Source organism: Copidosoma floridanum, unplaced genomic scaffold (genome assembly GCF_036245765.1).
Source record: "Copidosoma floridanum isolate Cflo_tuat_1 unplaced genomic scaffold, Cflo_Japanese_pri ptg000021l, whole genome shotgun sequence".
NCBI classification, from domain to species: Eukaryota; Metazoa; Arthropoda; class Insecta; order Hymenoptera; family Encyrtidae; genus Copidosoma; species Copidosoma floridanum.
The window spans coordinates 4,639,840-4,666,043 of record NW_028321898.1 but is presented as its reverse complement, the minus strand read 5'-3'; the positions used below and the strand labels follow the sequence as shown (position 1 = coordinate 4,666,043).

The 26,204-nt window shown below is 34.4% G+C and overlaps 1 protein-coding gene across 3 annotated transcripts in view; it reads left to right on the top strand.

Annotated features, from left to right (window-relative positions):
• Positions 1-26,204, top strand: part of Galphao (G protein alpha o subunit) — a 526,726-nt gene that overhangs the window by 270,992 nt on the left and 229,530 nt on the right. For all 3 annotated transcript variants that reach the window (XM_089594134.1, XM_089594132.1, XM_089594135.1), the window contains one exon: positions 3,567-3,695. In XM_089594134.1, the coding sequence (XP_089450260.1) occupies positions 3,567-3,695 (129 nt within the window). The remainder of the gene's footprint in view (positions 1-3,566; positions 3,696-26,204) is intronic.

The following is a 26,204-nucleotide window of genomic DNA, read 5'->3' as shown; positions in this document are numbered from 1 at the left end:
ATGAAATCGCGAAAATGAACAAAAGCTATAAAAACAAAGGCAGTGTGAATTTTAATGTCCCTGGCATAATGCTTACGAGCAATTATCGTGATCACTCTTCTGACAAACTTGGTGCTGCTAAAGCAAGCTAAGCAGAAGAACTCTAAGGAGTTTGGGTAGTCACAGTTGCTAGAAATATCATCAGCCTCCGAATAAATGCATCACTTTTAAGGGCCATCTAACATTAAATTACATTGTTAACAAAAATTTTTTTATAACTATTTCCAAAAATATTTTAAAGTAAATTTCGACAACGAATTGCCCACTTATAGATGATAGAAAACCGGCCATGTCAGTCATTCACTGGCAGACGTCACAAGTAGAGTTTTTTAATACAAGGCTAGGTATCCCAACCACTAACGATCCTGCATTACACACTCTCAATTTTAAGCATTTAACCTTGTTTCCCTGATCCTTTTTAAGATTTGCGTTTAGTAAAACTAATATTGAAGCTATAAAGAAGAGATAAACTTGAGCAAACGGAACAGTCTTCAGCAGGCAAGCAACGCGAACCAATCTCCACCGTGGACCACTTAAACGACTGAGTTTCTTCGACTAAAACCAGGGAGCTTTGGACGCTAGCTTCTTAAGCTTAATACGACGAGACATTGTAAAATATCACTTTAACAAGCTCCAATACTTCAGAACGTTGTAGTTTTCCTCGAGACCAGTCTGGGGCTACAACAGCGGGCCAGACTGTACTTTTAAGCATTTTTCTATTTCTTAATTTACTTACTCGGTTAAAACTGCATGGATTCCAAAGAAAACTTTTTTTAGTAAAAAAAATTTTAATTCTAGTGAGTGTCAAGAATAGATAAAAAAATTTTTACATTACGAGTCAATAGTCAAGTTGTTCTCCACTCACTGAATCTCAGGTAAAGCTAAAATAGGGGGCAGCTAGTTTACGTACGATTGTAAAATTGATTAAACAATTTTTAAATAGGATCAGTACTCTTAATTTTCAATTCTCATGGAAAGATTATACTCCATAGTGTTAAAGAAAGATTTTACTAACTTCTTAATATCCATGAAGTAGATAATACACGTATACAATATAATACATTTCGAATATTGGCTTGCATATCCATTAAAATCATTTAACTAATTTTATTTTTACTGCAAATAGTGGAGTCACAGTTTAGAGTTCAACCTCTGTATAGTTGCGGATAGTTAATAAGAACTATTCATAAAAGTTTTTGAGCTTCTTATAAATAGTTATTTTGTATTAAGGAACCAAAACGTGAGTCTTTACAACTTTAAATAAATTGAGCTTACTCGTTGACGTTTCTTTAACTTTTTATATAACTAACGAAAAAATTGATATAAGTTATCGTCTAGTGAGTAAAATTGGCTTTAAAGTATATTAATAAAAGACGTAATACACCGATTTAACAATGCTGTTTATACGCTAGGTAACTACCTATGGTGTGAAACGCCCGTGCCATCTCACGGATGTATTTTTTAATAGAAAGGTGAAAGAAGCTGAATAGGTATGTGGTAACGATGTAAATAGAGCAATTTTGTTAACGAGTGTTACGTGATTATAGGACGTTACAAGTGGTAAAAATGTTTGTGACAGTGAAGTTAGTCATCCAAAAATTCAAAACGAGAGCATTTTAAAAAAACAGTTTTTCTACAGTCAGAATTTTATGAGCTGTAAGGATCTATTTGAGCACGTGAGAGCAAGAGAGAGTAACGAGCAGACCTGACCTCTCTGTTGCTCTCATGCGCTTAAATTGATTCCGTACAGGCAGTTTATTTCATAAGATTTCAGCTTTGTAGATTACTTGTTTTGTAAAAACACACTTGTTTTTACTACTCGGATACCAAATTCGACCATCACAAACATTCACACCCCTTTCGGCATTATATGATCACGTAAAATTTAAAAACAAAGTAACTCTTTGTACATGGTTATTACATACCTGTTAAGCTTTTCTCACCCCCCTATTAAGGCATTTTGACAACTGATGTCACTGTTGGCGGTAGTTACCTAGCATATACACTTTCATTCATCCATATTAAAATTACAACTGCTAAAAATTTTATAATTAAAACCACTTTGATCTTAGTAGTATATATGTTTAACACAATATTCTTTAATGTTATCTTGTACAATATCTCACGTCTATGTGAAACGCTATTTAAATTGAATTGTGTTCTGCTGCCTCTTCTTTATGATAAAAGTTCGTCAGTTATTTCTCAGTTGATTAGAACTCCTTGTCGCCAATATCTATGTATAAAAAGAGTGCATCCTTATCAAAAAATAGTAGTGAAAGTTTTATAAAGCTAAATAATTATAAATATATCTTATGAAAAAATACTGTCAACTTACTATTTTTTACTTTATTTAATTACCTTTACATACAATGCATTAAGCGTCGGTATTAATACAAATAGACAATTTTCGATGTAAATAGAGAGTTAAGTTTAAGTGAATATTTTTTACCTTAATCGGCTGTCTATTATTATTTAACGTACTTCTATGTGTACAGCATTAAAATTGCAAACTTTTTCTGAACAATATTTTTTTTATAAGTAAGCTTCGTCTTTGTGTTGACTTGAGATTTCGCAGCGAATAAATTACACCTTATGCTACTGGTAGTAAAATTTAAATCTTGAATTTAATTTTGTTTGGAACGAAAAATCTCTTTATTTCATTTGACAACTAAAATTTAGCTCCAATCAGTATAGCTTTGTCGTAATTTAAATAATAATACCTGTGGTAATTTGTAGACATGTCAATTTGTTACCATACTAAATTGGTATAGTGCGATATGTAAGTAGCCTTAACATTATTAAATAAGCTTCAATAGGTAAATTCAAGAAAGACAAATATTTATATGTAATATCACTATCAACCATAGTTTTTGATTATTGTTTACAATTTTTTAAAAATAAAATTTTTATAATTAAAAATGGCAAAAAATTACAGTACGTAACTTTTAATACATACCTAGTACTTAACACCAAACTGCTTACGCTGTTAGTATTATTAAAACATGATAATTGCTACATTGTCTTGAACACGTTACATTCACAGCTAGAGCTGTATACGAAAGCATAACTCCATCTTACTTCAATGAATTTTATACTTTAATGACATACTAAGGTTCTCTCTAGAAAGAATGTGAGGTTATGAAGGTGAAAAAATGCCACAAAAGCAGGGTGCGTTATTGGTTGAGCTTTATTCCGTAATAAAATCAGCTTACGACACGTTTGTTTGGTATTCATTTTTTTAATTTATGTATTTCTGTAAAATGGATCAGCAATATGCACTTTCGAATTTTTTGATACCATGTTTTTCAATGAGTTTCAGTAGAATATCAGATTATTCATTGGATTAAGGTAAAACTAGGTCATGTTCTGATACCCAACTTTTTTTAACTTAATTGAGAATTATTACAATTAGAGAAATATATATATATATAAAATGAAATTACAATTCTTACAACTACCTTTGTTAGGTTATTAAAATACTTGTTGAGCCTTTATCACTAAATCTAAAATATGTTAATGTCTTCTAGCTTTCTGGATGATCTTGACAGACTTGGAGCCAGAGAATACCAACCAACAGAACAAGATATTCTTCGAACTAGAGTTAAAACAACTGGTATTGTCGAAGTTCATTTTTCATTTAAAAACCTGAACTTTAAGTAAGTTTTATCTATCTTACTAAGTAAACATCGAATTTCGCAATTTTTAATAATTTAGTACACGTGATCTTTGACAGAAGTCGTATTTATTATTCGTGAAAAAATAAACTAAAAACAAACTGTCACTAGCTAAGCGTAAATTTATTAGTTGGTCCCTTTTAAAAATTTCACATAGATTTATATGTTAAAATTTTATCAAAATTAATCATTAGTCTATTACGACTAACTTTTTTAAAGCTCTTTATACGTAATAATACCGAGATAAATCTTATTATGTGATATCTTTTACAAGAAACTGTAGACCAATAATCAGAATTTTTCAGTTGAGCTAATATTTTTAAAATTTCTACAAAAAATTTATTGTACCACAAATCTAGTTAATAAGTATAATCCGATGCTATGTCTGACGTTATAAGGCAATTTACGCCAGAATCCCTATCATAGCAAAATTCTTATTTATGTTTTATCAAAAATTTTGATTTTCACAGACTTTAAGCTTACATGATTTCTTATCTAATAAAAGATTTTTTATGCTAAAAAACATGATACACACATACTATCCATAAGAAATGCATGTATAGTTCTACAGAGGGTTAGAACTTTTTATGAAAAACAGATCCATTAAATCCGATTAAGTCTACCAATCGAAACTGCTATACTTTGCCTTCTACCTCGCTAGAACCACTGAAATAAGTGAGATGTTAGATAGTTAGACAATATAGTTGATGCTTATGTTGAATCTGAGTTCATAAAAATGTGTAAGAAAATATTTAAATTAAACAATAACAGTTAAAAAGTAATGTGACATTTTATTTAATATTGAAGACAAGTAAGTTCTTTCATTAACTTTTCAGGTTGTTCAAGGTTGTATATCTGTTGTTTATAGTAATTTTGCCCTATTTTTACATCATAAATAGTTTGTCAAAATTTTTTTAAACATTTTTTAGTATTATTAGTATTACTTTTTTTAAGATAATTTTTTACGTTTCATAAGGCAAAATGTAAAAAAAACTCATTAGTTATCGATTGTGTCTCTTCCAGCTAAAAAGATGTGGAAAACCTCTACAAATTTTTTTTTATATGACTGAGTCAGTTAAAGCAAGATTTTTCGACCAGTATAAGTTTGGATGATTAATTCTTGTAGCAAGCTAGTCAAATGCATGGTGTTGAATAATGGATGATATAGACTAATACACGTATATTTCTGCAAGAGTATACATCCAGAACAAGCTAAAGGAAATAACCATTATTTAAACAATGATGAGAGATACTATCCACTAACTTTAACACGTAAGAAACTTTAACACTTCTGCATAAATGACGAAAATTTACGTTCAATAGATTTTTTCGTCCTTCTCGTCTTGGCGAGTATACCATACCGAGACTCTTGCAGAAGTGAGTCTTACAGTGGTTGTGTTTTTAACTTGCTCCATTACCAACCTACATATCAGCTGCCTGCGGGCATTTTGTTGCAGGTACGGTTGCACCATTTATTATTTCAACTTTACGTGAGCTTACTAGCCAAAATAAAGTTGTCATGTTAAAGGAGTGAATAGGTGAATTCATTTTCTACCGTGTATGCCTGACTAGATGGCCTGCTGCTGTGTTTTGACAGGTGATGGTACTTGCTGAGTTGAGCTATAGGTGAGAGTAGCAAGGAAAATAGCTTCTCTGATTATGTTTCCCCAATAGCTGCCTCATGCACACAAGACTTACTAATGAGGACGCCGCGCTGTCAAGCTGCTTAGTAGCACGAGTGATTACTGTGAAATTATCTTGCTTTCTATAAAAATAAAAAAGTGACTACTAGGATACAGGCTCTATTTGATGCTGCTAACACGTTCTGCTATACTATTACTAAATTTTCTGTTGCCTAGCAACGATGAACTGGCTGAAGAGCGTACCTCTAAGGCATGAAAAACTTTAGCTTCAAGAAATTAGCTGCTCCATATCTTGGGCAGCTGGTAGTCTTAGCCAGTTGATGGTTAATGCTGCTGAAAATGGTGCTTCAGTATTACCTTTTTATGCGAATATCTTCTACGTCAAAATGGACCACCTTTAAACTTAAATTTTTGCTAGACAGAGACAAAGTGATTCTTATTTCTAAAGCTGAGCACGTCGTAGTTAGCCCTAGTGCAAATGAATATGATAAATTCAACTTGATTCAAGTTACAAAGAGTACGCTATAGAGCAAGGTAAAAGTATTGAACCCGAAAATTTGAGTGGATCGTGTGAATATGCTAGCTATTAAGTAGGTTATCATTAAAAGTAACAGACTCGCAGCTCTAACTACCTGCTCAGCTCTTAATAACGTTGGAATTGTTGAGCTTCAAGGAAGAAGATAAATTGTTATCTCGCAACATTGCTGACTATCTATCGGTTTAATCATCTAAGGAAGTGATAGTTGAAAATATAATTAACCAAAATCTGCCTGCCTGTTTATCTGATGACGTCCTATTAACCTACATGTAACTTATGGGCAGAAAAAACATAGGTCTTGTTTTGTTCAAGTCACACCAGCTACTCATGTCTACGTATTCAGGCGTTCACGTCTTTACCTGAAAAGGGGGGCTGCATTGTCGCTTTTTTTACATTAGTTTGATGCATTGCTACAAATGTCAAGGTTTCGGCAACATTGCTTAAGATTGTAACAATAATGTTGTGTATCGATTCTGTGCCACAGTTTATGAAAATAAAATGTGTCAATCGAGATCGTAATAAAAATGCATAAGTTCTCACACAAATGAGCGTGATAATGTTACTTGTAATACTTTCAAAGTGCTCCAATATAATTCACTTTGATCATCGAGTCAGCAGCTTGTAGTCGATGATTAAATTCATTTAGACAAGCCTCTCTCGGGATATTGTTTCTGACACATAACTTGACAGCCCTTGGATATCTCGTCATGATAAGCTACTAGTAGATCTTCATACTTCTGTGACAAGTAGCAAGACCATCACTCCGATTTAGGTAGTATTTCAAGGGGTTTCATAAAGAGTCTGTACTCACAAATTTTGTTCTAATCGACCACAGTTCAATCATTGAGACGCCTACTGTTGACGTGAAGGTTAAGCTGTTTTTTCATACTCTCCTGTCAGTATTTGACAGACATGCTTCATACCACATTATCAAATAGAAGAAAGAATCTTCTTCTTGGATGAGTTTGAGTATTACCAGTCTCATTTGGTTAAGGAAAGGTGCATGGCGTTCTTACTAGTGCAGTCGAGATGCAGTGTGGGCCAATGAATATAAGCACCTACGTGATTTTATCTAGATTACTGTACGTAATGCGCAACATGCTTATTATCGTGAAAGACTTAGCTTTTTCCGTAACGCCACTGATATCTAGAGAGTCATTGACGATCTTTGTCTCACTAAAAGTAAGAAGAACTCCAAACAGCCTCTTGATTTACCTAAAAATGTCAATTAACCTTAGTGGGATTAGATGACCCTGCTCGACTGCATAATATGCGACTCTGTACATATATTTTTGCAAATAACAGGTTCTTTGCAAACCTATTGGTTTTAAAGAGATCTGCAAGCTTTTATATCCTCTTATACAAATGCCATTTGACCAGACGGCCTATCAATGAGCTTTATCAAATTATGCATAACTTTTATCTTACTAGTAACTTCGAACATATTAAATGCTTCATTGCGACTGGATTTTTTTTTGCTACTTGAAGAAGGGCTGTGGTTATTGTAGTGCTCAAGAGATATCCAGCAACCACTGCTAATATCTTCCATCCGATCAGCATTCTTTGCAGAGCCTATAAATTTCTTAAAGCTATTACTTACACACAAATAATTGCAAAAAAAAATGAAAACTTGCTTCTAAATGAATGTAAGTTGGGCTTTTGGAAACTACGTAGCACCTACACTGATCTTACGAAGATTGTCAATGATATACGATTGTCTATGGACCATAAACATGACACACTTCTGGAGTCTGTCTATTTCGACGAAAGGTTACCCAAACATTGTTTTGAACGTATGGTATGCTGCAAGGCAGTGTAATTGATCATTTGTTTTTCACCTTGTTCGTGAGTGATCTGCCTGACGCGTGCTCGATCTTATGCATACACAATTATGCTGAAGACTTCTGCATTCATGTATTGGGAGAGGTTAAGAATATCTGCTAAATCGTTAGTATAATCTTGACGCTATTTAGATTTGGGCTACTGAAAACAGCCTAAATAATAATAATAGCAAAACCAAAGCAGTTAAATAAAAAACGCTCAAAATTTGGAAATAGAGCATGACTGTATTTCAATTAAAATCTACAAAATCCAATATTTCAACATCCTGCAGATGTCCTTTTCTGGGCTACATGGTATAAAAATAAATACATATTGAAAGAAAATGTAGGTAAAAACAAATGTATCACTAAAATAGAAAATATACAATGTCAATAAAAGGGCGAGGATAACACGTGATTACGTCACATGAAGTGTGCAAACAAAAATAAGTCATACATGGCTAATGGATTATGACACGCTGAACAACAGAACTGCATAATTTGTTCATACATTGATTAAAAAAAATTTTCATTTTAGGCCAAGGAAAGGAGAAAACATAGAGAAATAAACTACAGAGGTATAATACTAGATAAGGGACCAAAGAGAGAGAATGTAAAAATAAGAATGGAAAAAATGAGATATACATGTAATACACGAAAAATGAGATGAACTAAATAAAATTGTGCAGTAGTATCGAACAAACAATAAAAACGTTTACAAAAGTTTGCGTTTAACATCACGCAAGAACTTCTTATAAGTAGGATTTAACTTTTTGGTATCCAACTGTCGGTTAACATCATTGTCGTAAATAGTAACATACATCATTTCAGAGAATTCCCTCCTGAGTGCATTATTCTCTTCATCTAAAATTCTTACTTTATAAAAATCAAAAGTGTGTTGAAATTCATTAAAATGTAAGGCTATTGCAGATCTAGGATCGTATTTCTTAACTGATCTAACATGTTCACTCATGCTAATTAATAAGTTGTATTTTGCTTTGGCCAATCTAACAGGTTCTAAACTCACAGATTGTAATATAAGCAAAACCACTAATCTGCTCCTTTGATGTTCCATCCTTACCTAATTTAAAGATATTGGTTAACTGACAAGTGTTGGAAAAAATGATTATTATTGTATTATTGTATGTAAAAATTTTTTTAAGGAAATGCTTTAATGGTTAAAAGTATAGAAGCACTATATAAGGAAGCTTATGAGAACGATACTCTGTGCATAAAGTCTGAGAGTTTGCCTTGTGATTCCTATTATTAGAATGTTTAGAAGTTCTATAGAGCATGCTAATACTAGCTCTAATATGGTTTGGATCTAATAAAGTTTGGATTAGCATGCTCCATAGAACTAGGCTAGAAATCGTTAAAGGTTTAGACTTTCCACATTTAGATTATTGCTCTTATCTTTTCTTGAAGCTTTTGCCTAGAATAAAGTTAAAAGTGTAGCAAAACAAGAATACTGCCTTGTGCTTCATTGAGGGCACACGTGAGTGAAAACTTATAATAGATGCAAGGGCTACTCTATTGTAAGTTTTAAAAGCAAAATTATATATGATCATTTACTTGTTTGCCTTCACCCTGTTTTCTGATACTGCATCTTACCCATGTCATAGGAGGGACATCCAGATCTAGAAAAGTTATAACAATGGGAGATGCAGTTTCTCATTGTTACACGTATTTCGAGCAAAAACTGTCTCATATTGCAAAAATGAATTTTTTTTGTGAGTATATTTGTCATCACCTGAGAAGCATATTTCAACAAATAATTGTAGGAAGTAAAGCCTCATTAATTTGCTTTTTGATTATTTTACGTACCAGATTTTTTAAAGTCTGATTATCTTACTTATTTTAACATTATTTTAATCATACGCTGTATCTATTCGCACCTTTTATCCACGTAAGCGCATGCACCTCGCTCACTTCACTAGCTCGGAAAAAAATAAACTTGGACCCTATAAGTACTGGTCAGTAGAGTTGCCCACTGCCCATGCGTATCCAGTATATCCACGTAATTACGTGGATATACGGTGCGTTTTGCTGCGAATAGACACTACGTTAGTCATAATTATATTAATAATTATACGTTATAAAAAATTTTGTAAGAACGGTATCTTTAATTTTTTTATTTTATTGTTTTATACATAACTTTATCACTTTATATTAACTTAGTTTTTCTATAACTATTTTTCCATGTTTCAACAATTATCTAGAGATAATCATTAAATTAACTTTTTTTCTTGACTGTACTTCTAAACTCAAACAAATAACTATTACTTTATTAATAAAGTTTATCGAAAGAGATTCTTTGAAAATGTTTACCTGGTAATAAAATAATCTTAGATTTTATGTATTTAACTTCGTGTCTTTTTAACAAATTATTTCGCGAAAGTTCTCTTCCAACTTCTGAACATATTTTAATCATTAATTATTTTCATCTTCACACGTTACATTATTTTAATAAATCACGAAATCAAAGTCAGTGTAGATCGTGAGTTCATCATTTTTGACAGAAATGATACTATTTTTATCACTGTCAATTGAATTAACCGTTTTTTTATCGCACTCACTGTCACTATTGTCGCTTACTATATCACTATCACTGTGAACAATTATTTCTGTTGATTTGTCCCACTCACTATCACTGTTTTCATTAACGTAATTCACTACCCTTTTTTTAAAAGGTAATAAAATAAGAATGTTTTCATCAGGCAATGGCCTTTTTTTTAAAAGTAAAGAAAAAAAGACTTTTTTAGCCATTGTTTTTTAAAAAATGAATCGTAATTTCACTAACCTTTCGTGTTTTCTTACTAGCCTATGGCTTGTTAACACATATTGGTTTTTAGTAAAAAAGATCACCGTGAGCACTGCATTGCGATTATTTTGCCCCCTATAAGAAGTTTTTCGGGAAATCCTTTGTGGAGTATCGAGTCCAAAATCTCTTGCCACAATGTCAAAATTCACAACACTCGATTGGTAGATTCTAATGTAACTCCAGTACAGCAACACTTCACTAATAGCATTAACTCTCGGAAAATTAATAAGCGGATAAGGGCGTTCACGGTGAGACCATAAAATTTGTGGAAAAACCGGATCAGGCTGCGGTTGGCGCGCACTTTTGCTTATAACATCCCTATGCGGAATTGTCTCAGCTTTCGAAGGTTCCTTATCCTCCGGAAGCATTTTGCCGACTAACCTGGTGATACACATCGTAACAATGAGTGGTAACTCCAAGTTTCATAGTCAGCACAGTTTATTCACGAGACACATACGAAAATTTGTCACTTCATATGATACACTGTTTACTTTTGTCACAACATATGTTTTTCTTTCGTTAGACAGAACGACGGTAAGTAACGTGTAAAAAAGTTACATATGAGCATCCGCATGTATGTATAATACCTACTCTGCAAAAATGCCGTGAGACTTGAGGAAAGGAATCTTCACGGTAAGAGTGGTGATAATATCGCAGAAATCAAAAAACTGTAATCAGCTTGTTGAGTCTTTTACGAGAAAATGGATACCGTTGTCGACTTTCTTTGTTAATACGATTTTTTATGACATAAGATCTTTCTGTCAAATTCATCACAGAACAATATTCTATTGTGAGGTATGAAACGCAAAAATTGCAGAATATTGTATTTTTCTTTCAATAAAGACCGTGTCGTACAAGATTCTTTCATCGAAACAGTCTGTCCAGACGTCTACAGTTACATACGCATGCGCGTGCACACAACCGTAAAATGCACACTGTGTAAGTATACATAGATGAAAGTAATAAGAGACCCTTTTTGCGTAAAAAAAGACAATTCTATTGAGTAAGACATTTGATGTCCGAATAAAATACGAAAACTTGCAAAAGCCGTAGTTTTTTCTTTTTTAATAAATATGGTGTGATGAAGAATGCACTTCAGTAGTCTCAAGTTACATACACGTGCGTGTAGGCTGGTATAACAGACACCGTGTGAAACTGCCACGTAAGGTATTTGATTATTCATATGGAATTCAAAATCCGTATTTTTTCTTTTTCATCCAATATATAAAATATAAAAAACGATTTTCAGTGGGTATGTCATTCGTCATACAGATGTGCTATAAATATAATACTATGTGATCCATTAGTCCACAGTATTTTCTTTCTCTTCGTATAATACTAATCGATATGGAGGATATTACCAAAGCGCATTTAGTTAGCGTTATTAGCTATTTGTTACGTATTGCGAATGTTGACGAATCGCACATTTGTACAATGTATGGTAGTGAGTGGAGTCGCGATTTAGGATCAGAATCGATAAATGTATTAGTTTAAAAGTTGTACTTTTTTGTACTACATTGTCAGATAATAACGATTAGTGGTGTGTTTAAACGTGGACTTCTTAGCAACACAGTGGTTCTCGAAATAATTGTGAAAGCAGTCAAACGAAGAGTCGACAATAAGGACCTGCTGGCAAAAGATTGAATACGATGTTACTGCAAGTTCTTTTTTATTTTGATTCGTATGAATCATTTTTTATGTTATTTTTTTTCATAAAAGTACTTGTTACAGTACATAGACGTATGCATGACGATACGTCTGGAGATGAGCTAATAATGCAATGCGTCAATGCAGCTACGAGAGAGAAAGGTGAATAGAGTATAGGATGTATTTTATTCAAATAACTGATCGTAACTCTGGTTAACTTTTAGTGGATGAACAAAAACCGTCAACGAGCAGAGTTAACAAAACTGTACATGAAGACGTCAGAGATGATGATAAGTCACAAAATTACTTATATGTTAAAATAATTTTTTTTTTTACATATTTATTTTTTTAGGTGAAGAAAATAGTAATCATTCTACTACCAGTACTAACAGTAGCAGTAGCGACTATAGAACTAGTAGCAACAGCAGCACTGACACCATTAGCAGCAGCGATACTGGTACGCTACATAAAATTGAGTATTATTATCACTTGTATTAATTTTTTGTAAACGTCATTACAGATTTTTATTTACAGTACGGAGGAAAAGAACATGCACTCTTCATTTTCGAGTTTGAGGTTGTTAAGCGTTATCGTAACTTCAACTATGAAGGACGAGAGGTGCGTGGACGCTTGTCAATGCCACTGCTGAACGTTTATGTATATACCTGGCTAGAAGAGTGTATGAATGATTTTTATAGACAGCTAACTGGTCAAAGTGAACCCAGCCACTTCATTGGTGTAACAATAAATTCAGAAAGATTCAATCACGGACCTTTATGGTTGTCATTTAGATCGGTGCACGATTTTCGTGTTGAAGATTTGTGGGAAGTGTTATTTGGTGCTGTGCAAAGTTCAAACGACTTTGAAATTGACGATACACTGTCGATTACATGTACAATCGTAAATGGTACTAGAGGGAGTGGCCGTGTTCGATTAAGCGAAGATTCAGTAAATAAACAATTTGTATTAACTATTAGACACTATGACAACCTTTGCCTTCCGATAGCCTTGTCTGCAGCTTATGCTGATATTGTCAGGGGACAAACACGTACAGGTAGGTTGTATCAATATTAAAATCTTGTTTGACGCAATTACGGACTGACGCAAAAAAAGCAGCTAATAATTTAGTTAGAGAAACAAGAGTCAGAGTATCGAAAACGTGATGCAGTCTCAATGAAATACAGGATTTTCAGTTTTTTTTTGCCAAACGTGGAACAGTCATTGTTTTATATTCTTTACGAAATTTTTGTTGCGGTCATCCCCCCTTGTATGATGGTACACGTATTTTCGTAGATACATACAGAAGTGGAAGTAACATACTACGATTACTGTATTATGAAAATCAACAACATTCCAAACCAATTCTAAATTTGATAGGTGTGAGTGGAAATTTGGGTTACTGTATACCTTATAATTGAAGTTTTTTGCGCGTACAAGATCATAGATGCTTTCATAAATGTTACAAATGTTTTCAATCACCACGGTATGAAATAACTGGCAACCCAAAAAATGTGACTCATGCAATCAATTTTTTATTAATAACAACTGTTTTAAAAATCACTTAAACAACACTGTTTGCAAAAAAATAAAAGTTTGTCGAATATGTTGTAAAATTGTGCGAACAATCAAAAAACAAATACACGCTTGTGGAATTTTTTTTTGCAATACGTGTAAAGAATGCTTACCTATCAGTCATCTCTTTTATATCCAGCCCATTAAGACGTCTGATAAAAAAAGCGCCGTTCGTAGTACTGTATTTTGACTTTGAGACGTATCTGCATTGGGTGACGATGGAAAAAAAATTAATGTCATAAATTTATGCATCGTGGAACAACTTCGTAGTTTTTGCATAGTGAGAGTACACATATAGGGGCGCCTTATGTGTGTGTGTGCACGATAGCGTTGGGGGACAATTTAGCATTGGGACTGCGCGAGAATTAAGTTAGTAAGAAACAGGCATCATGACGGCGGCGTTGGGTAGCGGTCCAGGAGTGGGGCCTCGCTGGTGAGGAGCTCGCTAAAGAGAGCTCGGGTAGGCAGTTGGAGTCGGTAAGCCCGGGGGGACGACACAGCCATCAACCAGGGGCCCGTGTGGGACAGCCAGCACTTCTCGTTTACCGTGGGAATTCTCCAAAAAGAAGCTAACAACATCACTACACACTGCTGCACGTGTGAACTTGTGTTGATGAGTTCAGACTCGGGACAGAAAATCTCCCTGGTTGCTTAATTTATTCAACCAAGTGGTGATCCTGAGTCAGCGACCGGTAACATAGAAAGGCTATTTTCTGTGTGTGTTAAGTTTCTCAGTGCGCAGTGATTTGGCTTTGAGGAAGATCCCTGGTGTTCTTATAGATACTCGATGACAACACCCGTGGACGTGTACACTGAGTGTACCTACTAGTTGTGGTAAGACCGTGTTTGTCAGACAATTTTTGCGACATATTGACTGTATGAGTGATACTCGCTTCGAACGGATCATTTTTTGTTTCGTTACGGTGAGCGGCAGTCTGGTTACCGAGATCTTGGAAGTAACATTGAGTTACACGAGGGATTACCACAAAGTAGCTATTGTGCGGATGACCATAGACAAAAACTGGTCATTATTGACGATTTAATCCACGAATGATCTGGTAGTAGCGCTATCGTCGATTTATTTACTACAGGCAGTCATCATAAAAATTTGAGCGTAATCGCTATCTCACAAAACATATTTCATCATGGTGAAGGTCAAATATAAAGCTAAACTCGCAATACATTGTCATTTTTTTAAATTTACGTGATTGTGCACAAATCCAACATCTTTCGAGGCAAGTGTGTCCAGAAAATCCTCGGTTCTTGCAAGAAGCATATTGAGACGCTACTTCCCGACCATTTGGTTACCTTTTCTTTAATCTAAAGCAAAATACACTAGACAATTGTCGATTTCGAACTTGTATTTTCCCAGATGACGAGTATCTGTACGTATACGTGGCTAAAAAACAGATGAAAGGAAGCGATACAGCGAACCAAGTTTGAATCGTATCGTTGAAATGGTGTCAAAGTCATATTCCTCGTTTGGTCAAAAAAACGCTGCCATTTTAAGAGCTCTTCATCATCTTGACACCGACCAACAGAGGGCCCTGTTGTGCCAAGCTGACAAGATGCTAATCAAGTATATTTGCAAAGGCGTGTTAAACATTCTCAAAGGAAGCGTTCTGCTAACTGTGTCGCTTAAAAAACGCTTGGGTATACACGCTAATGTTCTCAGAAAATACGCCAACGCAAAAGTGTATTCATCGTCGAAAAAACAATCATCGTGCAACAAGGAGAAAATTGTTTACCTGCTTTGTTGGGTCCGCTCCTTAGAATGGTATTGTCGATGCTGTAACAAACATGAAACATACAAAAAAAATGATTCTTCTGCCTCAAGAAAGCGTGGACCGATTGCGAAGGACATTTCTCAACGATAGTCTAAAATCTGTGCAAACATCTGGTACAACGATGAGTCGGCTCAACGCAGAAATAAACGACATCTTGAATTTACCGTACACTGACGAGCGACAAAAGTGGAAGAAATATCAACAAATTTTCAACAGTATTTAAAACTTAAGGAATTGGACAGTGAAAGAAAGCGACATATTTACGCGATCACAGCTAGTACCAAAGCATCACAAGATAACGATTTCTCTGATGATAACGTCAACGAGGACGAAGAAAAGCGAAAAGAGAAGGAACGATAGAATGCCAAGGTCATTGAAATCGTACCGAAAAAGTGTCGTCAAAAAGCTGCAGTTATCGTACGATAATTGCGCGCTACTAGTAACTTTGAGTTGAGCAATAATAATACCGTCATCATAGGTGGAGTTCGCATACCATAGTCAAACAATGTCGATCTCGTAAACGATACCTTAAGGGACAGAAAAAGGCTCAGTGGTGGGGCGTAATCAGTTTGCAGTAGTACTTCGTATGTCAAGCATTCCAAAAGAGTGTGTCAGAAATGCGTGAGTATTATATTTAGTGATCGACGACAACGACAACGACGACGACGACAACGATAAATCAAAATCGCCAAATAATAGTCCAAGATCTACGTCGACTAGTGCGAGTCTTCTTGATGGAAATCGGTACTGAATCAACGGCGCCACTGAAAAAAAAAAATTTTTTTTTTAAGTGCGCCTTCATTGAAACAAAGGTGAACATAGCTTACATTGAGCTGAAAAGTGACCAAGCCGAAGAAACCGAAATAAAACTCGAGGAGGAGAAAAAAAACAGTGATTCTGACACTTTAATCGACTTGCAACCATTTGAGGTGTATGTACCTAGATACAAATTTTGCGGTCCTGGAACGAAACTATCGAAGCGCATTGAGCACAGTGATGTGGGTATAAATCCCTTGGATGAAGCATGTCATCAGCACGATCTTGCCTACGCTACGGAGAAGAAGGGTGAACGTCTAAAAGCCGATCGGGCGTTGGCTGAATTTGCTTTTTTGCGTATGCTTGCTGAAAAAACACCGCTAGACGAGCGAACAGTCGCTTTATTGAGAGTATGCTGCATGTGTAACAAAATCACATTTGAGAAGATCTGTTCTCACAGTAAGAGAGCCATTGGATCTTAGTCTAAAAAAAAAAAGAAGAAAAAGAATAATGCATAATACGTTGAAAAAATTTTACTACGAAACGGAACGACCAACTACATATGCGGGTGGTAACAAACTCGCGAGTGCTGTTAAGAATAAATATTTGCGGTCGAACGTAATCAGTTGACTAGAGAGTCAAGTTACCTATAATTAGACCCGTAAGGAATCGTTTTTTCGAAAAAAGCTATAACGTGCATAATTTTGACGACATGTGGTAAGCTGCTTTAATGGATTTGAAAGCTTTAAAAACTTAGCATAATGGCTATGCCTATGTTCTCGTTGTCATGAATGTCATCAGCAAATATGCTTGGGTGGAACCGATTAAGGATAAAACATCGAAAAACGTTGCTAAAGCATTTCAACATATTTTATCAAGAAGTGACGATCGTACACCAATGTGTCTGCAAACTGATAAAGGTAAAGAATTTGTAAGCCATTAAATGCAATGCGTTTTACGATAAAATAAAATTGAAGACAGAGTAGCACGTAGTCCACATGCAAAGGCTGCAATAGCTGAACGTCGTATAAGAACTATTAAAGACAGAATATGGGGGGACCTCTTATACACAAATAATCGTCGCTTCGTAGACGTTCTTCCAAGTATAATAGAGGCATACAATCGTACGAAGCATTCGTTGACAAAGATGGCGCTAGCTGACGTAACTTTGCACAATGTTGCGCAGGCACATAAAAATATGGAGCAGTGTTACGGCAGACGTATTTATAAAAGTCCAAAGTACAAGGTTTAAGATTTGGTTCCCATCAGTAAGACAAGAAGTGTCTTTGCCAAAGGTTACGAAAGTGGCTGGACGTTAGAGTTGTTTAGAATTGTACGTATCTCTTGCACGTGACAACCTCCAGTATATCTTCTCAGAGATTTGGCTGACGAAAACATTGACGGTTTCTTTTACGAGAAAGAGTTGAGAAGGGTGCGAAAGGAATTGAACGAAAGATTCTTTTAAGTCGACAAGATATTGAAAAGTCGAGGTAAAGGACGTTCCAAAGAATATTTTATCACCTGGGAAGGGTATCCTGAAAAATTTACTTCCTGGGTGAAAGGTAATTATTTAAAAGCTATAAAATGAAGGACGAATTTTACGTTGTGTTACCTAGTAACAGTATCATGCAGTATTACCCTAATAATACTATAAAGCATTACGTGATAAGATTACCTCAGCAAATTACTTTGTAAGGTCAATGTAGTGTTGGTAAAGGAGAAATCCGATTACCATTGACGTTTCAATATGCGATGAAAGATAATGAAAGAAAAATTACCGTAAAATGCATACCACGGGTACACTATAATGTACATAGAGATCGTCCTATGATTAATGTAGATTATTGCATGCACCCTGGTCTATCTGCAAATATCAAAAAAATGATTTAAAAAATGTATGGTTTTGATACCACACGAGATCATGTGATTTTCAGTTTGGAAATAGGTGGCCACGCAGTGGCTCTAAGGTAGTATGTTCCGAAACAGCGTGCAGTAAATACATGTATTGCTTACTATTATCCGAAAAATTACATAAGATTTTGGTCTTTGAAAGTGCAACATGACTGTTCTTGGAAAGTTACGAAATTAGATCCGTTCGTACAGAAAATCTCGCCAACGCTTTACCATCCATAGTAATGATTTACAGTGACATCTGTAAACCATACTTCGTAGGAGACGTTTAATCGCGATTGTTGCGGGCCATGTCGTTGGACCTTTAAGATTACGCGTACGGCTGTGTTAAAAATAAAATTTTCTCTCCTCGTATGTGCATACCATTGTTATTTAACTTATTTTACAACATTGAAATCCATGTAAAAGACCTGATTGGTAGACCCTTACTATTTGACTTTGGGACACTGATGATAACGCTTCACTTTAAACGAGTCAGTTGACAATTATGAATCCCTACGAGGACTACTTTATCACACAAAGTGGTAGTGGAAGTCTGACCACAATTTATGGAGGCAGTGGAGAAGATTTTGGACGCATTTACGTTGAGGCTTCTTATTAATGAGGACACAGATGTATCAGATCGTTCCTTGCCAGAGTATTTCGACGCGTTTTACCACTTATTAAAAAAGTTGCCAGAGCTGTTGGCAAAGAAGCTATTCGTAAAGGTATGAAGATTATATCTGACGTCACCACAAGAAATATACCTTTTCAAGAGACATTTCGCTCGTGCCTGGCGGAATCTGGTAACACACTAAAGAGAAAAGCCGAAGAAAAATTGGACAAACTTATGGAAAGTTCAGGATATAAGGATATAAAGTTGTCCGACTCGACGAGCTATTTCTGTTGCAATTGCTTCATAGAACTGTGCAGTCAAGGCGTCGTCGGCGTAAGAGTAAAAAGAAAAAAACTAGGAAAACGCATAAGCAAGATAAAAAGAAGAAAAAGAGAACAATAAAAAAAAAAGAAGAAGGGACAGAGAACTGCAAGAGATATTTTTAAAACTTAAATTTTTTTTTAATGGCTTTTTACACACTCGCTCATGCGAGTGCTAAAAGTCTGAGCTTCTTTTGTTTGATACTCCACCAACTCAAACAACTGTTGAGGGATTGCACTGGATTCAGTACAAGCCGATATCATCGCTCACGGATGATTTGCCGATCAAATTGGTCATACCAGGTAATGGTGATAAATGCATTGATCTTGCTCTCACGATACTCAGTCTTCGTGTCAAGTTGGCCGTCAATAAAGATAAAGAATTGAATACCGACGTAGCATCTAAAATTACAAAGGTGGGGCCGATAAATATTTTTATGCATTCGTTTTTTAATCAAATCGATGTGTTTTTCAATCAGAAACCTGTATTACCTCCTATCAATGCGTAAGCTTACAGAGCGTATTTGGAAATTTTATCAAATTACGGACCTGCGGAAAAATTATCATACTTAACGAGTGCCTCATGGTGCGACGATATGGCAACAAAGATGGCCAATGTGTTTTATGATAACGTGGGGCTCGTCAAGCAACGAACATAACTACCAGCAAGGAAATTGATTGATCTGATTGGTCATCTTCATTGCAATGTATGCAATCAGGAAAAATTACTCATTGATGGTGTCGAGGTGAGAATGCGATTAGTAAGATCTCGCGATGTATTTTATCTCATAGAAATTTTAAACTTCGTTGCGGTTCGTATGGAAGAAGCAAATCTTTTAGTGCGACGCATTAAAATAAGCCCATCTGTTTTGCTAGCCCATACCAAAGCTTTGTCAAAGAGCATGGCAAAATATCGGCTGACGCGTGTCGAAGGTAAAACTGTGACGATGCACAGCGGTATTGATAGTGAAACTTTGAATAATATTATTTTGGGCCAGTTACCTAAGTGAATAATCATTGGTTTCGTTAAAAATCAAGCTTATAATGGTGATCGCACTATGAATCCGTTTAATTCTTATCATTTCAATATTAATTTTCTTTGTTTGTACATTGACAGCGTTTATTTCCTTTCAAATCATTACAACCAGACTTCAAAACGAATAGTATATACATAGATGCTTATCATACTTTGTTTTCAGGTACTGGAGTTCACTTTCTCAATAAAAGAAATTATAACGATTGCGAATCTTATCTCAACGGTTACTGCCTCTTTGCTTTTGATTTAATACCAGATTTATCGGCCAACGAATGTTCTCATTGGAACCTGATTAAACATGGTAGCGTTAGATTGGATGGTCGATTTGACAACGCTCTAACTACGACTGTTAACGGTATAGTGTATACCGAGTACAAAAATATTCTCAAAATTGATGCGTCACGTCAAATCATGGTCCAGTGTTGGCTGCGATGGTCAAAAGTTTACTGCCAACCACAACCTTCAGAGCGCTTCTTTATCAGCGCCACTACCAGCCTAGCTGTGAACTATCGCTGATGTATACATATGATGTATATATACCAGCATCTATCACCCGACGACTGGGGACCCGGGGCGATTACTTACCACTAAAAAGAATGAATAAAATCTTAAATAATGTAAGTGCCTGTGATCCGATGACTTGGGGCGCTTACTGGCAACTCTTATAAATAATAAAATCCTAAATAATAACACAAGTGCCTATTACCAAATAATCTGGATGGCTTACTGGTCACTCTAATAAATAATAAAATCTTAAATAGTAACAAAAGCCCCTATCACCCATGACCCAGGGCGCTTACTGGCCACTCTATTGATTAATAGGTTGTTAATACTACAAGCGCCTATCACCCAATGACCTGGGGCGCTTACTGGCCACTCTGTTGATTAAAAAACGTTAATGTATAACACAAGCGCCTACCATCTGATATCGGGGGGCTCTATTTACAATTAAAGAAAAAAATGATTCTAGACGAGTATGTAGTTGTTATCATCGGGTTATAGGCTCTTATGTAATTTAAGACTTTATTAATTATTTTAGTAGCCAGTAAGCTTGTAATTAGAGTTAACATTTTTTTTCTTTAATGTGTCTAGTAAGCGCCCCGGGTCACTTGGTAATAGGCTCTTGGATTATTTATTAACATTTTGTTCATCTATAGAGTGGCCAGTAAGCGCCCTGGGTCACCGGGTAATAGGCACTTGTGTTATGAGTTGACATTTTATTATTTTGTAATGTGGCCAGTAAACGCTCTGGGTTATTGGGTGATAGGAGCTTGTATTATGAGTTAACATTTTCACATTTTATAATGTGGCCAGTAAGCACCCTGAGTCATCGGGTGAGACGGGTGATACGCGCTGGTATGTATGTGGGTCATTCTTTTAAATATGGTAAGCGTTTGTACCTTGGGTTCTCCGATTTTTTTGAAACTTTGCATATCGATTCTATGAGTCAAAAAAAAATAGAGCCCGCCAGGAAACATTTTTTTTAGTGCCTACAGAGGCCAGTGCAACGGTTCGAAAATTCAAAAAAATTCAAAAGTCATTAATTTTTTTATTTTTAGCGAGCATCTTAATATTATACAAAAATTTTTAAAAATATGTATATCGACGTAAAATTTTCTTAACTTTTCGATAAAAATATTTTGAAAATTAAAAAAAACCGTTATTTGTTCGAAAAATGACTTTTTTTTCAAAAAAATAAATTTTTGAAGCCGTTCCCCAAATTTTATTTTAAAATTGACTTCATCATTCGATTTCTTGTCAAATTTTACGTCAAAAACTAATTTTTAAATAATGCGGAAACGTTGGGATATGTATATAAAAAATAATGAAAAAACATGGATACTTGCACTTTTCAAAAAAATTGGGTTCCATTTAATCGCGTTCGCGGCGCCACATTTCGTAAGCCATAAATCACGAGCGTAATTCTTTTGTATATACACCTTTATGTGTGTATATAATAAAGCAGCTATACTGCTAAACTTAACCAGTAAAGCTTGATTGTAAAGTCAAAAAAACCTGATTTATTGTTATTTATAAGCTGTTAATTTAAAATGTCAGAGCAAACAAAAAGAAAAGTTTGCTTTAATCCTTTTAATAAGCCTGCTAGTCGTTAGTATTGCATAAAAAATTGAACAAATTTATGTACTTTGTTTTTATGTAAACATACTCCAATAGAGGTTATGTATAAATATTTATCTTTAGATTCACGTCAAGTAACTGATTTGCGTCCTATATCAGCAGCAGATTTATGCAAAGTGAATGGTGCAGATGAAAATTCTTTGTTATGCTCAGCTTGTCGTAAAGAATTAAATGTTTATAATCCAACTGATAGTCAAGCTTCATCGAGTTCACAAATCTAGTCTGTACAATCGTCTTCAAAACCGTTAAGTAGTCAAGAAGTATTTCCAAAAGTCAAAAAACCAATAGATATTTTAGTAGGAGTATCACCAGTCAAACGAAAATTGTAAGTATTGTAACTCATTCACTGTTCAAGAATTCATGAAATTTTAATTTTACTTTGTATGATTATCCTTTTCTTTCAAAGGTTTGACAGGCCATCATATACAGCATCAAAACTTGATGAAATTCAAGAAGTTGTACTTAAAAAGTTCAAGTCTGATTTCAATGTCAATCCTGTTACAAGTGCTGATGAAATAATACACGATTATAGTGTTATTATTGAAAATTTGAAAAGATTGATTCAACAAGAAACTCATAAGTAAGCATTATCAATTTACAACCCAAAAAAGCATTTTTATTAAATTTTAATTATAAAATTCTTGTTATTTAATAGTTTAAAATTTAATCTAATAATTATTTCAGAAAACAAAAGATGATGCATGTATCCTTATGACCTAATCGATGGTCAGTTAGTAAAATAGTCGACATATTCTATGTTCCAAGAAGACTCGTAGAAAATGCAAGAAAATTGCAAAATGAAGACAAAACTGAGCAAAAAAAGCCTGGTAGGCAATGTTTGGATGAATTGATCGAGTCAAGAGTAATAGAATTTTACGAAAATGACCAAAATTCTAGATATTTACCTGGTAAAAAAGATTTTAAATCGATCATTCAAAAGGATGGAGAACGAGTACGACTTAAAAAAAAGATTAGTTTTATGCAATTTGTGAGAACTTTATCAATCATATAAAGAACAGTTTCCCTCGGATAATCCCTTGGTTTTTTCCGAGCAAGATTGGTATGATATAACTAAATCCAACTATAGAAATTTAATTAATAAAATCGTATGTGAAAATCCTACATTATTATGCTTTGATCGAACGTGCACGAATTGTAAAAATACATGTGAATTGAAAGAAATTTTCATTGAAGTTTTCAAGATACATCAAATTGAAGAGATACATTATAAAATTCTGGTTACAACAGACATGTGTACGATGTTAAGTGATACAAAAGATGTTGATGAATTTTCTGAAATACTTTTTAATCTCGTGGAAAAATTAATTATTCATGATTTCATTGCAGCTAAACAAAATAAATTTTATGCAAATTTAAAAAACAATTTGAAACCAGGAGAATTTGCTATTCTCCTTGATTTTGCTGAGAATTTTGCATTCGTGATGCAAAATGCGGTACAAGCTTTTCACTGGAATAATAAGCAATCGACATTGTTTCCAGTATTAATTTATTACAAAGAAAACAACGAGCTCAAACATCGTTGTTTTATTAACATTTCTGATTGTCTTAAACATGATACAATCTCGGTATATATGTTCCAAAAAAATTTTATTGAATTTTTAAAGTCAGAGTATGCTAAAATTGACAAAATATATTATATGAGTGATGTTGCTCCACAGCAGTTTAAAAATAATAAAAATTTTGTAAATATTTGCTATCACGAAGAAGATATTGGATTTAAATGTGAATTGCATTTTTTTGCCACGTCGCATGGAAAAGGGCCTTGTGATGGGATCGCGGGTAGCACAAACGATTAGCTCACCGTGCGAGTCTACAACGGGGATCGACAAACCCAATTCTAAACGCAAATGATTTATTCGAGTGGGCCATAACTGCTATAAAAAATGGTACTTTTTTTATGTTGGAAATGAAGTTTACAATGAAACACCTAAATTTTTAGATAATTGCTTTTCTAAAGCAATGACTGTAAAAGGTACACTCAATTTGCACGAAATAATACCTTTAAGTAATGTAGTTGGACAAGCAAATGTATTCAAGTACTCCAATACTACTTGTTGTCAAAATGTTAAAATTATAAAATAAAATTAATTTCTCGATAGCTTTTGTTACTAACATGAAAAACTCGTTTCTTTCTAAATTTCTAGCTAAATAAATATAATCAGCAGCCATATATATTTTTATCGAAAAGATAAGAAAATTTTACGTAATAATATTTATTTTTTTAAATTTTTACATGATTTTTGTAAGCCTGTAGAAAATAAAAAAAAATGGTCGATTTTTCATGTTCCAAGATTTTTCCCTGTATTTTCTTCCTTTATTTTTTATACACATATCCCAATGTTTCCGAATTGTTTAAAAAACGATTATTGACGGAAAATTTGACAAGAAATCGAATGATGAAGTCAATTTTAAAATTAAATTTGGGGAACGGCTTCAAAAATTGATTTTTTTGGAAAAAAGTCGTTTTTCAAACATATAACGGTTTTTTTTAATTTTCGAAATATTTTTATTAAAAAATTAAGAAAGTTTTACGTTGGAATACATATTTAAAAAAATTTTTGTATAATATTAAGATGCTTGCTAAAAATAAAAGAAATAATGACTTTTGAATTTTTTTGAATTTTCGAACCGTTGCACCGGCCTCTTTAGGCACTGAAAAAAATGTTTCCCGGCGGGTTCTATCTTTTTTTGACTTATAGAATCGATATGCAAAGTTTCAAAAAAATCGGAGAACCCAAGGTACAAACGCTTACCATATTTAAAAGAATGACACATATACATCATATGTATACATCAGCGATAGTTTGCAGCTTTGCTGGCGGTGGCACAGATAAAGAAGCGCTCTGAAGGTTGTGGTTGGCAGCAAACTTTTGACCATCGCAGCCAACGCTGTCCTGGTCAACTTGAGTAGGTAGATGGCGCCGCTCACTAAATATACTTACACTTACTGCTTGGACACGTCAGTCATCTCTTGGTTTAGTTTCTGTTTGTGCGCTCAATCAGATATAAAACGCGATAGACCTCGTAGTAGACATTCAGTATTTCAAGGTGAAAAAGACGTAACAATGCTGAAAGAAATCATTATTGTTGCTTTGAACGATGACTTTTCCGCCCATTGGGTAGTAACACCTCCTTGTCGCTAGCTAAAATTGAGTAAGGTGGCACAACGACAAAATATATGGTTGTCCCAACATAATCATGGACTTTAATTCTTTGAGGGGGAAGTACCTTTAAAAGTGATTTTCAAAATTTTGTATTAAAATTACAAATTATAAAGTAATAAATTTTGAATACGAGATCAACTGTCTACTTTTGAAAACCTTATCAGTGGAGGAGTATTGCATACACCACGCATTGAAGCCAGATTATAGAAAATATCGATGTGCTTTGAATAATGTTTACGTATCAAAGTATTGGGCTCGGTGATCACAAGTTTGACAAGAAATCATCAGAAACAATAGAAATGAACCATAGACAGTCCGTAAACACTACAAAACTTCTAGCAAATACCTTTGCATACTGTGGGTGTATTCCCGGCAGATCAGATCTCACGGGTGTGGACGAAACCGACAACGCTTGTCATAAACACTGACAATCATACAAAGCCAGGTACTCATTGGGTTGCTATGTATGCTGATAAACAAGGTAATGGTTTTCATTTTAATAGCTATGGTGTACAACCGTATGTACCGGATCACATCAATCGCTTACGAAAAAGTTGTAAAAAACTTAGTTAGAATATTAAACAGCTACAAAGCCTATCCTCAAATGTATGCGGTCAATTTTGTTTGATGTTTCTGTTTTACATCGGTCATGGATTGGGTTTCAGAAAATTCCTTGATATCTTTTCCGATGGTTTGAAAAAAAAGACGAAATCGTGAGACG